At 43.4% G+C, this 16426-nt stretch overlaps 1 protein-coding gene across 6 annotated transcripts in view; it reads right to left on the bottom strand.

The window, feature by feature from the left end:
* Positions 1 to 16426, bottom strand: part of CHD3 (chromodomain helicase DNA binding protein 3) — a 152032-nt gene that overhangs the window by 112101 nt on the left and 23505 nt on the right. For 5 of the 6 annotated variants that reach the window (XM_056570094.1, XM_056570091.1, XM_056570092.1 and 2 more), the window contains exons 2-6: positions 11511 to 11638; positions 9634 to 9795; positions 8319 to 8440; positions 2152 to 2384; positions 1859 to 1983 (exon numbers count right to left, since the gene is read on the bottom strand). In XM_056570094.1, the coding sequence (XP_056426069.1) occupies positions 1859 to 1983; positions 2152 to 2384; positions 8319 to 8440; positions 9634 to 9795; positions 11511 to 11638 (770 nt within the window). Of the gene's footprint in view, positions 1 to 1858; positions 1984 to 2151; positions 2385 to 8318; positions 8441 to 9633; positions 9796 to 11510; positions 11639 to 16426 lie in introns of those variants that run through there. The other variant, XM_056570095.1, reaches the window with a different exon arrangement.

Genomic DNA, 16426 nt, shown 5'->3' with positions numbered 1-16426 from the left:
CTGTGGATGCATCAGGGATGATTTCAATAGGATATATGACAGCAGTGTCATGTCTATAAAACCTGGATGGTCCTATAGCACACTGTTTTTCAACCACTGTGCCGCAGCACACTAGTGTGCCGTGACATAGTGTAAGGTGTGCCGTTGGAAAAACACCCGCCGGGTGTTTTTGCCACGGGACATCTCTGTGTCCCGAAAGTTGCTTTCGGGAAACAGGGATGCCTTTAAGTCCCTGCGGCCCCGCGTTTACTTTAAAAACGCGGGGACCGCCAGGAGGTAGCGCACGCAGGTATGTCACTGGGACGTCCATTGCGTGCGCCCATAGCAACAATCGCGGAGGACCAGAGCAGCGAGGAGGACGCGCGCTGTCAACTTGGTAAGTGTTACCAGCGGCGCGTCTCCTTCGGTGTTCCGGTGGTAGGAACTCCGAAGTGGGGCAGTACACAGGCATCCAGTCTTCAGTAATACACTGTATGGCTGAAGGCTGTATGTCTGTGGGGGAATTATACTGGACCTAATGTGGGGGGACTATACTGGACCTAATGTGGGGGGACTATACAAGGACTATACTGGGCCTAATGTGGGGGACTATACTGGACCTAATGTGGGGGGACTATACTGGACCTAATGTGGGGGGACTATACTGGGCCTAATGTGGGGGGACTATACTGGGCCTAATGTGGGGGGACTATACTGGACCTAATGTGGGGGAACTACAACCTAATGTAGGGGGACTATACTGGGCCTAATGTGGGGGAACTATACTGGACCTAATGTGGGGGGACTATACTGGACCTAATGTGGGGGAACTACAACCTAATGTAGGGGGACTATACTGGGCCTAATGTGGGGGAACTATACTGGACCTAATGTGGGGGGACTATACTGGACCTAATGTGGGGGGACTATACTGGGCCTAATGTGGGGGAACTATACTGGGCCTAATGTGGGGGGACTATACTGGACCTAATGTGGGGGAACTACAACCTAATGTAGGGGGACTATACTGGGCCTAATGTGGGGGAACTATACTGGACCTAATGTGGGGGGACTATACTGGACCTAATGTGGGGGGACTATACTGGGCCTAATGTGGGGGAACTATACTGGGCCTAATGTGGGGGGACTATACTGGGCCTAATGTGGGGGAACTATACTGCACCTAATGTGGGGAGCTATACTGGGCCTGATGTGGGGGAACTATACTGGACCTAATGTGGGGGACTATACTGACCTAATGTGGGGGAACTACAACCTAATGTGGGGGGAACTATACTGCCAACCTAATATGGGGGAAAATAAGATATATGCAGTGTGCAAAAGGAATTTGTTCATAGTTTTTTTTTTTACTATAGTCCGGCCCTCCAAGGAGACAAGTGCAGTAAGTAGAGTGACAGTGAGACAGATAAAAAGATATAGTGCAGTGCGTTTTTTACCTTTTTTTTTTTTTTGCTCGTCAATCTCGGTAGCGGTGCCCCGCGGAATTTATTTTTTCCGAGGTGTGCCCCGACCAAAAAAGGTTGGGAAACACTGCTATAGCAGGTCTACGGAACGGTGGTTGAGTACGTGAAAGGGACCTTTCCCTTCTTGTGATCAGTGGGAAGGTTCCAAATCCAACAATCACGTACTTATCGTTTATCCTGTGCACTATCTATGGGAACTATAGAAAAACAGGAGCAATGTACTCGTGTATCTCCGGTAGCCCCAATAAACAGTGCATACAGCACGTTCCCACCTCACCTCTCTATACACAGGTACAGCCGGGGACCCTATTGAGCAGATCAATGGCGGTCTCAGTGGTAAGACCCCCCCCCCCCCCCTTACTGTTTCAGCCCAATTTTTTTGCTCCTTCACTCACCGAACTGCCAGCCTTGCGTTTCACTCCACCCAGTTTAATCTTCAGAAGGGTCATCTTCTTTTTGCCAGGCTTCTTCTTGGGCTCCAGCATCCGGGTGCTCTTGGTCGGCTTCTTGTGGCCCGGACCTGAGATAGAAACAATAATGAATAGCAGATATGGGCAGTAATAGATGGGGATGAGGTGACAGTGCTCTGCAGGTATGGGCAGGGTAATTTATTATGTATTGACGCTGCAGAGCTCAAACAAGGGGCATGTCATGCTTTGCCAGGGAACAGCTGCTCCTCAGAGCTCACCCTTGCCCTCCTTGGTCTTGGCTCTACGCATTGGAATTGCCTGGGGAACGCTGGCAGAAGCAGGGAGGGTGACTTGTTCGGCCACTGCTGCCGCAGCTGCTGCCGCCGCCGCTGCCACTGCCGCAGGTGACGACTTGAAAGGGTTGTTGGCACTGAATTCCCGCCACTTGGCACCCAGAATGGTCATCATCTTGGACATGGGAATTTTGGGGTTCTTCTTGGCAATGAGAGGCCTAAAGGTACACAGTGACAAAGAGCAATGGGTCTATCCCTTGAGTTATAGGGCGACACAATGCAGGGGTATAGAAGCCTATCCCATCCAGAGAGACAGAGAATAGACAGAAGCTCCTGCTGCAAGGTAACATAGAAGCAAGATGTCAGCCCGTCCCTCTCAGCGCAAACAACAGCGTGACAGACAGAAGCCCCAACCACTGAAGGCTAAAATATATGAACAGAGATACCCCACCACGTGCATGGTGATATAATACAGATACAGGCAGCCAATAACACAGAGCCCCCCATGCAGTGTGACCAACACAGAAGCAGTGAATGATAGGATGAATCATTGACGCCAAGACACATGAGGACGCCAATACACCTGCAGGGTGAATAAACTTTGCTCTGTACATTACAGTTCCATTTAAAAATGTTTACAGGGGACAATTTTTTTTCCGCTTTACACAGGATAGGAGGCAAAAAAAAATTGATAGCGGGGGTCCGACCGCTGGGGCGCAGTTTGTCAGACCCCCCATGATCAAAACGTATCCCCTATCCAATGGATAGAGAATAAGTTCTACTTCGTCAGAGAACCTGACACAAAGGACTTTGGCAGGACCTAAAAAGCTCATGTGCAACGAGATACAATGAGGTTAATACAGATAGAAGGATATATGAGTGCCCTCCTCCTGCAGGGTGATATATATAGAAGGATATATGAGTGCCCTCCTCCTGCAGGGTGATATATATAGAAGGAGCTATGAGTCTCCTCCCCCTGCAGGGTGATATATATATAGAAGGAGCTATGAGTCTCCTCGTCCTGCAGGGTGATATATATATAGGAGGAGCTATGAGTCTCCTCCCCCTGCAGGGTGATATATATATAGAAGGAGCTATGAGTCTCCTCCTCCTGCAGGGTGATATATATATATAGAAGGAGCTATGAGTCTCCTCCTCCTGCAGGGTGATATATATAGAAGGAGCTATGAGTCTCCTCCTCCTGCAGGGTGATACAGATAGAAGGGGCTATGAGTCTCCTCCTCCTGCAGGGTGATATATATAGAAGGAGCTATGAGTCTCCTCGTCCTGCAGGGTGATATATATATAGGAGGAGCTATGAGTCTCCTCCCCCTGCAGGGTGATATATATATAGAAGGAGCTATGAGTCTCCTCCTCCTGCAGGGTGATATATATAGAAGGGGCTATGAGTCTCCTCCTCCTGCAGGGTGATATATATAGAAGGAGCTATGAGTCTCCTCCTCCTGCAGGGTGATACAGATAGAAGGGGCTATGAGTCTCCTCCTCCTGCAGGGTGATATATATATATATAGAAGGATATAGGAGTCTCCTCCTCCTGCAGGGTGATATATATAGAAGGAGCTATGAGTCTCCTCCCCCTGCAGGGTGATATATATAGAAGGAGCTATGAGTCTCCTCCTCCTGCAGGGTAATATATATAGAAGGAGCTATGAGTCTCCTCCTCCTGCAGGGTGATATATATAGAAGGAGCTATGAGTCTCCTCCTCCTGCAGGGTGATATATATAGAAGGGGCTATGAGTCTCCTCCTCCTGCAGGGTGATATATATAGAAGGGGCTATGAGTCTCCTCCTCCTGCAGGGGGATATATATATATAGAAGGGGCTATGAGTCTCCTCCTCCTGCAGGGTGATATATATATATATATATATATATAGAAGGGGCTATGAGTCTCCTCCTCCTGCAGGGTGATATATATAGAAGGAGCTATGAGTCTCCTCCTCCTGCAGGGTGATATATATATATAGAAGGGGCTATGAGTCTCCTCCTCCTGCAGGGTGATATATATAGAAGGATATGAGTCTCCTCCTCCTGCAGGGTGATACATATAGAAGGGGCTATGAGTCTCCTCCTCCTGCAGGGTGATATATATAGAAGGAGCTATGAGTCTCCTCCTCCTGCAGGGTGATATATATAGAAGGAGCTATGAGTCTCCTCCTCCTGCAGGGTGATATATATAGAAGGAGCTATGAGTCTCCTCCTCCTGTAGGGTGATATATATAGAAGGATATATGAGTCTCCTCCTCCTGCAGGGTGATCTATATATAGAAGGAGCTATGAGTCTCCTCCTCCTGCAGGGTGATATATATATATAGAAGGAGCTATGAGTCTCCTCCTCCTGCAGGGTGATATATATAGAAGGAGCTATGAGTCTCCTCCTCCTGCAGGGTGATATATATAGAAGGATATATGAGTCTCCTCCTCCTGCAGGGTGATATATATAGAAGGAGCTATGAGTCTCCTCCTCCTGCAGGGTGATATATATATATAGAAGGAGCTATGAGTCTCCTCCTCCTGCAGGGTGATATATATATAGAAGGAGCTATGAGTCTCCTCCTCCTGCAGGGTGATATATATATAGGAGGAGCTATGAGTCTCCTCCCCCTGCAGGGTGATATATATATAGAAGGAGCTATGAGTCTCCTCCTCCTGCAGGGTGATATATATAGAAGGGGCTATGAGTCTCCTCCTCCTGCAGGGTGATACAGATAGAAGGGGCTATGAGTCTCCTCCTCCTGCAGGGTGATATATATATATATAGAAGGATATAGGAGTCTCCTCCTCCTGCAGGGTGATATATATAGAAGGAGCTATGAGTCTCCTCCCCCTGCAGGGTGATATATATAGAAGGAGCTATGAGTCTCCTCCTCCTGCAGGGTAATATATATAGAAGGAGCTATGAGTCTCCTCCTCCTGCAGGGTGATATATATATAGAAGGAGCTATGAGTCTCCTCCTCCTGCAGGGTGATATATATAGAAGGGGCTATGAGTCTCCTCCTCCTGCAGGGTGATATATATAGAAGGAGCTATGAGTCTCCTCCTCCTGCAGGGTGATATATATATATAGAAGGGGCTATGAGTCTCCTCCTCCTGCAGGGTGATATATATAGAAGGAGCTATGAGTCTCCTCCTCCTGCAGGGTGATATATATAGAAGGAGCTATGAGTCTCCTCCTCCTGTAGGGTGATATATATAGAAGGATATATGAGTCTCCTCCTCCTGCAGGGTGATCTATATATAGAAGGAGCTATGAGTCTCCTCCTCCTGCAGGGTGATATATATATATATATAGAAGGAGCTATGAGTCTCCTCCTCCTGCAGGGTGATATATATAGAAGGAGCTATGAGTCTCCTCCTCCTGTAGGGTGATATATATAGAAGGATATATGAGTCTCCTCCTCCTGCAGGGTGATCTATATATAGAAGGAGCTATGAGTCTCCTCCTCCTGCAGGGTGATATATATATATAGAAGGAGCTATGAGTCTCCTCCTCCTGCAGGGTGATATATATAGAAGGAGCTATGAGTCTCCTCCTCCTGCAGGGTGATATATATAGAAGGAGCTATGAGTCTCCTCCTCCTGCAGGGTGATATATATAGAAGGATATATGAGTCTCCTCCTCCTGCAGGGTGATATATATATAGAAGGAGCTATGAGTCTCCTCCTCCTGCAGGGTGATATATATAGGAGGGGCTATGAGTCTCCTCCTCCTGCAGGGTGATATATATATAGAAGGAGCTATGAGTCTCCTCCTCCTGCAGGGTGATATATATATAGAACGAGCTATGAGTCTCCTTCTCCTGCAGGGTGATATATATAGAAGGATATATGAGTCTCCTCCTCCTGCAGGGTGATATATATAGAAGGATATATGAGTCTCCTCCTCTTGCAGGGTTATATATATAGAAGGATCTATGAGTCTCCTCCTCCTGCAGGGTGATATATATAGAAGGATATATGAGTCTCCTCCTCCTGCAGGGTGATATATAGAGAAGGAGCTATGAGTCTCCTCCTCCTGCAGGGTGATATATATAGAAGGGGCTATGAGTCTCCTCCTCCTGCAGGGTGATATATATATATAGAAGGAGATATGAGTCTCCTCCTCCTGCAGGGTGATATATATAGAAGGAGCTATGAGTCTCCTCCTCCTGCAGGGTGATATATATAGAAGGATATATGAGTCTCCTCCTCCTGCAGGGTGATATATATATATAGAAGGAGCTATGAGTCTCCTCCTCCTGCAGGGTGATATATATAGAAGGAGATATGAGTCTCCTCCTCCTGCAGGGTGATATATATAGAAGGAGCTATGAGTCTCCTCCTCCTGCAGGGTGATATATATAGAAGGATATATGAGTCTCCTCCTCCTGCAGGGTGATACAGATAGAAGGGGCTATGAGTCTCCTCCTCCTGCAGGGTGATATATATATATAGAAGGATATAGGAGTCTCCTCCTCCTGCAGGGTGATATATATAGAAGGAGCTATGAGTCTCCTCCTCCTGCAGGGTGATATATATAGAAGGAGCTATGAGTCTCCTCCCCCTGCAGGGTGATATATATAGAAGGAGCTATGAGTCTCCTCCTCCTGCAGGGTGATATATATAGAAGGGGCTATGAGTCTCCTCCTCCTGCAGGGTGATATATATAGAAGGAGCTATGAGTCTCCTCCTCCTGCAGGGTGATATATATAGAAGGAGCTATGAGTCTCCTCCTCCTGCAGGGTGATATATATATAGGAGGAGCTATGAGTCTCCTCCTCCTGCAGGGTGATATATATAGAAGGAGCTATGAGTCTCCTCCTCCTGCAGGGTGATATATATAAAAGGAGCTATGAGTCTCCTCCTCCTGCAGGGTGATATATAGAGAAGGAGCTATGAGTCTCCTCCTCCTGCAGGGTGATATATATAGAAGGAGCTATGAGTCTCCTCCTCCTGCAGGGTGATATATATAGAAGGATCTATGAGTCTCCTCCTCCTGCAGGGTGATATATATATAGAAGGATATAAGAGTCTCCTCCTCCTGCAGGGTGATATATATAGAAGGAGCTATGAGTCTCCTCCTCCTGCAGGGTGATATATATAGAAGGAGCTATGAGTCTCCTCCTCCTGCAGGGTGATATATATAGAAGGAGCTATGAGTCTCCTCCTCCTGCAGGGTGATATATATATATAGAAGGAGCTATGAGTCTCCTCCTCCTGCAGGGTGATATATATAGAAGGATCTATGAGTCTCCTCCTCCTGCAGGGTGATATTATATAGAAGGAGCTATGAGTCTCCTCCTCCTGCAGGGTGATATACATAGAAGGAGCTATGAGCCTCCTCCTCCTGCAGGGTGATATTATATAGAAGGAGCTATGAGTCTCCTCCTCCTGCAGGGTGATATATATAGAAGGAGCTATGAGCCTCCTCCTCCTGCAGGGTGATATATAGAGAAGGAGCTATGAGTCTCCTCCTCCTGCAGGGTGATATATATATAGAAGGAGCTATGAGTCCCTCCTCCTGCAGGGTGATATATATAGAAGGATATATGAGTCTCCTCCTCCTGCAGGGTGATATATATAGAAGGGGCTATGAGTCTCCTCCTCCTGCAGGGTGATATATATAGAAGGATATATGAGTCTCCTCCTCCTGCGGGGTGATATATAGAGAAGGAGCTATGAGTCTCCTCCTCCTGCAGGGTGATATATATATAGAAGGAGCTATGAGTCTCCTCCTCCTGCAGGGTGATATATATATAGAAGGGGCTATGAGTCTCCTCCTCCTGCAGGGTGATATATATATATAGAAGGATATATGAGTCTCCTCCTCCTGCAGGGTGATATATATAGAAGGAGCTATGAGTCTCCTCCTCCTGCAGGGTGATATATATATATAGAAGGAGCTATGAGTCTCCTCCTCCTGCAGGGTGATATAGATAGAAGGAGCTATGAGTCTCTTCCTCCTGCAGGGTGATATATATAGAAGGAGCTATGAGTCTCCTCCTCCTGCAGGGTGATATAGATAGAAGGATATATGAGTCTCCTCCTCCTGGAGGGTGATACAGATAGAAGGAAGTTGTGATACATTTAGACGAGAGCTCATGCCACAATTAAAGCCTCAACCAGGAAGTAATTTGTCTCTCCCGGTCGTACCTCATGAACTGGCTGAAGGCTTTGTAGTTTGTTAGTGTATGATAATCGTCATCCGTAAAAACATGATCGACGTCCTCCAACCCCCAGCTGGCCAGCAGCACTGCGGAGGACTTCTGCTCCACCTGAGAGAATAAGACCACATTGACACTTAGGGTAAATAAGAGTGCCCCCTGTCTTCTTCTTGTGTCATCACTATGACAAAACGCAGTACAGTGATCCCTCAACATACAATAGTTTCAACATACAATGGTCTTTACTGGACGATCGTAAGTTGAAAACAGACTCAACATACAATGTACAGACAGTCCAGATCTGTGAAACGTGTCAATGGCCGGAAGAACCGACCAATCAAAATGGGCATTCACTGGTAAAACCCCTGTATTACTGAAGTGTATGCACTGACTGGTGTCTTGTAGCGCCCCCTACAGTACAGGGAGGCATTACATGTTCTGTACTCTTTACCTGTATTACTGAAGTGTATGCACTGACTGGTGTCTTGTAGCGCCCCCTACAGTACAGGGAGGTATTACATGTTCTGTACTCTTTACCTGTATTACTGAAGTGTATGCACTGACTGGTGTCTTGTAGCGCCCCCTACAGTACAGGGAGGTATTACATGTTCTGTACTCTTTACCTGTATTACTGAAGTGTATGCACTGACTGGTGTCTTATAGCGCCCCCTACAGTACAGGGAGGTATTACATGTTCTGTACTCTTTACCTGTATTACTGAAGTGTATGCACCGACTGGTGTCCGGTAGCGCCTCTACAGTACAGGGAGCTATTACATGTTCTGTACACTTTACCTGTACCAGGGTTACCTGCTCCTTTGAACACCAGGTGAGGGCGACTCCATTACTTTCTTACTTACAGGACCCTGAAGAAGCTCCTGTCCTCTACATAGACCAGTGTTTTCCAAGCAGGGAGCCTCCAGCTGTTGCAAAACTACAACTCCCAGCATGCCCGGACAGCCAAAGGCTGTCCGGGCATGCTGGGAGTTGTAGTTTTGCAACAGCTGGAGGCTCCCTGCTTGGGAAACACTGACATAGACAGTGATTTACAGCTCCCAGCAGATCTTTATTACTTTTATATGTAAAGATTTGCTTTATCTATATTAGTTATCTACTTATTTTTCTTTAATCCTCCCTTTTTTTTCCTATTTTTGGATGACATTTTGGTGCCTTTAGAACCAATTACCAGGTTTCCATAGAGTTCTGGTCTCAACATACAATGGTTTCAACATACAATGGTCGTCCTGGAACCAATTAATATTGTAACTTGAGGGAGCACTGTATAGTAGACATCTGAGAACAGACCTTGCGCTCTTCCACCACCTCAGCTTTCTTCCACTTTTTCGTTTTCTTCTCCTTCTTTTCTTTATGTTTCTTTCGTCTTTTCTTTCCTCCAGTCTCAGCGTCGCTATCCTGAGAGACATGATCTCCGATCCCCTCGTCCCAATTAAGGTCGTCATCACTTTCCTGGAACAAAAAGATAAAGAAGAATGAAATAAAACACAATTCTAAATCTTTCCTGCACTTTAAAGATGCACTCCAGATTTCTTTCTTTACTTTTCTTGCTGATGTGGCAGGCATGGGGTTTTCAGCCATACTTATTTAAATTCCATTAATGAAATGATTTTGTAATGCTGCCTACATTTTCCAAGAATTCTCTGGTTTTGCAGATAGATGGGGTGGAGTCTTATCACTGCACCTGGTCACCTATTTAAACTGCTGGTGTATGTTACCCAGATGAACTGACTAGACTCATAAGTAGGTTGATGTCAGGAGTACATCTAATATACATATCCTGATCCCATAGAGATAGCAGCAGTATACAGATAGAGCTGGAAAGGGAGGTGTATAACTACTATATATCTTGATCCCATAGAGATAGCAGCAGTATACAGATAGAGCTGGAGAGGAGGTGTATAACTACTACATATCCTTATCCCATAGAGATAGAAGAAGTATACAGATAGAGCTGGAGGGGAGGTCTATTACTACTATATATCCTGATCCCATAGAGATAACAGCAGTATACAGATCTAGCTGGGGGGATGTGTATAACTACTATATATCCTGATCCCATAGAGATAACAGCAGTATACAGATCTAGCTGGAGGGGAGGTGTATAACTACTATATATCCTGATCTCATAGAGATAACAGCAGTATACAGATAAAGCTGAAGGAGAGGTATATAACTAATATATATCCTGATCCCGTAGAGATAGCAGCAGTATACAGATAGACCTGGAGGAGAGGTGTATAACTACTATATATCCTGATCCCATAGAGATAGCAGCAGCAGTATACAGATAGACCTGGAGGAGAGGTGTATAACTACTATATATCCTGATCCCATAGAGATAGCAGCAGCAGTATACAGATAGAGCTGGAGGAGAGGTGTATAACTAATATATATCCTGATCCCATAGAGATAGCAGCAGTATACAGATAGAGCTGGAGGGGGGGTGTAACTACTTTATATCCTGAGCCCATACAGATTGCAGCAGTACATAGATAGAGCTGGAGGGGAGGTGTATAACTAATATATATCCTGATCCCATAGAGATAGCAGCAGTATACAGATAGAGCTGGAGGGGGGGTGTAACTACTTTATATCCTGATCCCATAGAGATAGCAGCAGTATACAGATAGAGCTGGAGGGGGGGTGTATCTACTTTATATCCTGAGTCCATACAGATTGCAGCTAAAGTATACAGACCAGAACTGGGAGGGGAGGGGTCTGGGAGCTAGCAGGAGGCTGTGACCTTCCGTAGGTCAGGCTGGTGATCACATGACCCAGTTAATAAAACGGATGCAGCTGTGCTGAAATTAAACAGATGGCGCTGTAGGACCAGTGATGTAAATGTGCATGATATCAGCAGAAAACAAAGCATAACCTAGAGTGCTTCAGTAAAGCATCCATCTAATGTTGGCTCCTGCGGCAGGACATGCCCGAACCTTCTCTCCCTTCTCTCATTTAGGCCATGTTTATACAGCATAAAAAACAGCCATTTATTTGCTTTACAGCTACAAAAAATGGCCGATTTTACGGTGTGTGAACTTAGCCTCTACACTCTGCAGGTTTGGCCGCCTTTTGGCTTTAGTGTATGTGGATACAGTTCTTCTTCACACTGATATATAAATAAGCACGTCAGATTAATGAGCAGGACAAAAAAAATCCCTAACCGGCTTTTTGCGTTTCCGCTCTTTTACAGCTCTTGGCGCTCTCTCCTTGTCTCTGTCTTTCTTCTTGGGTCCCCTCTTTTTCTTGATGACGATCTCAGGAGAAGGGACCGGAGACAATTCTTCATCTTCTGTTGATAAAGATTGAGAGATCGAAAAAGAATTATAATTGTAACTCTGCACATCAGAAAAGTTCTGCAATAAAGTCTGGTAAATCTTGGTGAGACTTTATACATGCGGTATTAGCATAGATTTATAATATATTCCCCTGAGGACGTCACATATTATACATGCGGTATTAGCATAGATTTATAATATATTCCCCTGAGGACGTCACATATTATACATGCGGTATTAGCATAGATTTATAATATATTCCCCTGAGGACGTCACATATTATACATGCGGTATTAGCATAGATTTATAATATATTCCCCTGAGGACGTCACATATTATACATGCGGTATTAGCATAGATTTATAATATATTCCCCTGAGGACGTCACATATTATACATGCGGTATTAGCATAGATTTATAATATATTCCCCTGAGGACGTCACATATTATACATGCGGTATTAGCATAGATTTATAATATATTCCCCTGAGGACGTCACATATTATACATGCGGTATTAGCATAGATTTATAATATATTCCCCTGAGGACGTCACATATTATACATGCGGTATTAGCATAGATTTATAATATATTCCCCTGAGGACGTCACATATTATACATGCGGTATTAGCATAGATTTATAATATATTCCCCTGAGGACGTCACATATTATACATGCGGTATTAGCATAGATTTATAATATATTCCCCTGAGGACGTCACATATTATACATGCGGCATTAGCATAGATTTATAATATATTCCCCTGAGGACGTCACATATTATACATGCGGTATTAGCATAGATTTATAATATATTCCCCTGAGGACTTCACATATTATACATGCGGCATTAGCATAGATTTATAATATATTCCCCTGAGGACGTCACATATTATACATGCGGCATTAGCATAGATTTATAATATATTCCCCTGAGGACGTCACATATTATACATGCGGTATTAGCATAGATTTATAATATATTCCCCTGAGGACGTCACATATTATACATGCGGTATTAGCATAGATTTATAATATATTCCCCTGAGGACGTCACATATTATACATGCGGTATTAGCATAGATTTATAATATATTCCCCTGAGGACGTCACATATTATACATGCGGTATTAGCATAGATTTATAATATATTCCCCTGAGGACGTCACATATCATACATGCGGCATTAGCATAGATTTATAATATATTGCCCTGAGGACGTCACATATTATACATGCGGTATTACCATAGATTTATAATATATTCCCCTGAGGACGTCACATATTATACATGCGGCATTAGCATAGATTTATAATATATTCCCCTGAGGACGTCACATATTATACATGCGGCATTAGCATAGATTTATAATATATTCCCCTGAGGACGTCACATATTATACATGCGGCATTAGCATAGATTTATAATATATTCCCCTGAGGACGTCACATATTATACATGCGGCATTAGCATAGATTTATAATATATTCCCCTGAGGACGTCACATATTATACATGCGGCATTAGCATAGATTTATAATATATTCCCCTGAGGACGTCACATATTATACATGCGGCATTAGCATAGATTTATAATATATTCCCCTGAGGACGTCACATATTATACATGCGGCATTAGCATAGATTTATAATATATTCCCCTGAGGACGTCACATATTATACATGCGGCATTAGCATAGATTTTTAATATATTCCCCTGAGGACGTCACATACTATACATGCGGTATTAGCATAGATTTATAATATATTCCCCTGAGGACGTCACATATTATACATGCGGCATTAGCATAGATTTATAATATATTCCCCTGAGGACGTCACATACTATACATGCGGTATTAGCATAGATTTATAATATATTCCCCTGAGGACGTCACATATTATACATGCGGTATTAGCATAGATTTATAATATATTCCCCTGAGGACGTCACATATTATACATGCGGTATTAGCATAGATTTTTAATATATTCCCCTGAGGACGTCACATACTATACATGCGGTATTAGCATAGATTTATAATATATTCCCCTGAGGACGTCACATATTATACATGCGGCATTAGCATAGATTTATAATATATTCCCCTGAGGACGTCACATATTATACATGCAGCATTAGCATAGATTTATAATATATTTCCCTGAGGACGTCACATATTATACATGCGGCATTAGCATAGATTTATAATATATTCCCCTGAGGACGTCACATATTATACATGCGGCATTAGCATAGATTTATAATATATTCCCCTGAGGACGTCACATATTATACATGCGGCATTAGCATAGATTTATAATATATTCCCCTGAGGACGTCACATATTATACATGCGGCATTAGCATAGATTTATAATATATTCCCCTGAGGACGTCACATATTATACATGCGGCATTAGCATAGATTTATAATATATTCCCCTGAGGACGTCACATATTATACATGCGGCATTAGCATAGATTTATAATATATTCCCCTGAGGACGTCACATATTATACATGCGGTATTAGCATAGATTTATAATATATTCCCCTGAGGACGTCACATATTATACATGCGGTATTAGCATAGATTTATAATATATTCCCCTGAGGACGTCACATATCATACATGCGGCATTAGCATAGATTTATAATATATTGCCCTGAGGACGTCACATATTATACATGCGGTATTAGCATAGATTTATAATATATTCCCCTGAGGACGTCACATATTATACATGCGGCATTAGCATAGATTTATAATATATTCCCCTGAGGACGTCACATATTATACATGCGGCATTAGCATAGATTTATAATATATTCCCCTGAGGACGTCACATATTATACATGCGGCATTAGCATAGATTTATAATATATTCCCCTGAGGACGTCACATATTATACATGCGGCATTAGCATAGATTTATAATATATTCCCCTGAGGACGTCACATATTATACATGCGGTATTAGCATAGATTTATAATATATTCCCCTGAGGACGTCACATACTATACATGCGGTATTAGCATAGATTTATAATATATTCCCCTGAGGACATCACATATTATACATGCGGTATTAGCATAGATTTATAATATATTCCCCTGAGGACGTCACATATTATACATGCGGTATTAGCATAGATTTATAATATATTCCCCTGAGGACGTCACATATTATGACAGAAAGGTGTAGGGAGTGATGCAATCTTATAGCAGAGGAGAGTATGGGCTATTCTAGTTTGTATTATTTAGAATAATCTACTATGGGGGAGATTTATCAAAACCTGTGCAGAGGAAGAGTGGTGCAGTTGCCCATAGCAACCAATCAGATTGCTTCTTTCATTTTCCACAGGCCTCTAAAGAGGCCTGTGGAAAATGAAAGAAGCAATCTGATTGGTTGCTATGGGCAACTGCACCACTCTTCCTCTGCACAGGTTTTGATAAATCTCCCCCTATATTGTTTATTTGGCAGTGGGTTCACATATTTTGGTGAGATTTAAATATGAATAGAATAAAGTACCTTTGTACCTTTATACTAAGCTTTCGAGTTTACCTACTCTTTGTAGGTAATTAAATATGTCATCCATCCCCACAAAACAAAAATTTGTTGAGAAAGTAATACTGTACCTACCTATCCCAAACCCCCGCAACACCAGAATATTCAACCTTTTGTATTTATTTCCTGTCTGCTCCTTTGCCTGTGGCATTGTTCAGCAAAAGGCAGCATGCTGTAACCACACCTCATTCTTCTGTTAATGTCCCAATAAATATATATATATATATATATATATATATATATATATATATATATATACAGTGGTCCCTCAATATATGATATTAATTGGTTCCAGGAGAACCATCATATGTTGAAACCATCATATGTCGAGTACATATGTCTATGTAAAAATGGTAATTGGTTCTGGGGCCTCGGAACCATTGTATGTTGAATACATATCTCTATGGGAAACTGCTAATTGGTTCTGGGATGACCATTGTATGTGGAGTGTATGGGGAGTGTTTAACAAACCAGGGTGCCTCCAGCTGTTGCACAACTACAACTCCCAGCATGCATGTACAGCCATTGACTGTCTGGGCATGCTGGGAGTTATAGTTTTGCAACAGCTGGAGGCCCACTGATAGGGAAACATTGATGTATGGGGTGTATAGTGTGTAGATGTATTGTATGTGATGTGTGACATCGCATACAGTACTGTACAGTTCTTTAAATACCTTCAGGGGGGACAGAATGTCCTCCATTACCATCCTGCCGACTACAGCTCTATAGGAAAGGAAGGGGAGCAGCTCATTGGATGCCTGCAGCAAGATGCAGCAGGCTATTGGCTATGGCTGCACTAGGGGGGCGGGGCTTACACAGAGCTCACAGTGGAAGCCTGTATGAGTTAGCAGGACAGCATGTGAGTGACAGGAGGCAGAACGGGGCACACGGGGCACATTATACAACTATCTGTCAGTTACTGAAGTTGTCAGCGCTGTCAGATAGCTGTTTGTACGATGGCCCCGACACACAGCAGCATCATATGTCGAGGCTGCCTTCAACATACGATGGGCTCTGAGATGCCATCATATGTTGAAATGATCATATTTCGGGGCCATCATAAGTCGGGGGGTCACTATATATATATATATATATATATATAATGAAGAAATGGTGATGTAGCTGTAGGAGATGGTCAGAGGTGGTGACATCAGCTCAGGGGGCAGGGCTTGAACTCAGAGACAATATGAAGCCACACCTCCTGAGACAGAAAAAGTTTGTGTCATCTC

The sequence above is a fragment of the Hyla sarda genome, chromosome 4, assembly GCF_029499605.1.
Source record: "Hyla sarda isolate aHylSar1 chromosome 4, aHylSar1.hap1, whole genome shotgun sequence".
In the NCBI taxonomy this organism is placed as follows: domain Eukaryota; kingdom Metazoa; phylum Chordata; class Amphibia; order Anura; family Hylidae; genus Hyla; species Hyla sarda.
This window is presented reverse-complemented; position numbering and strand designations above follow the sequence as displayed.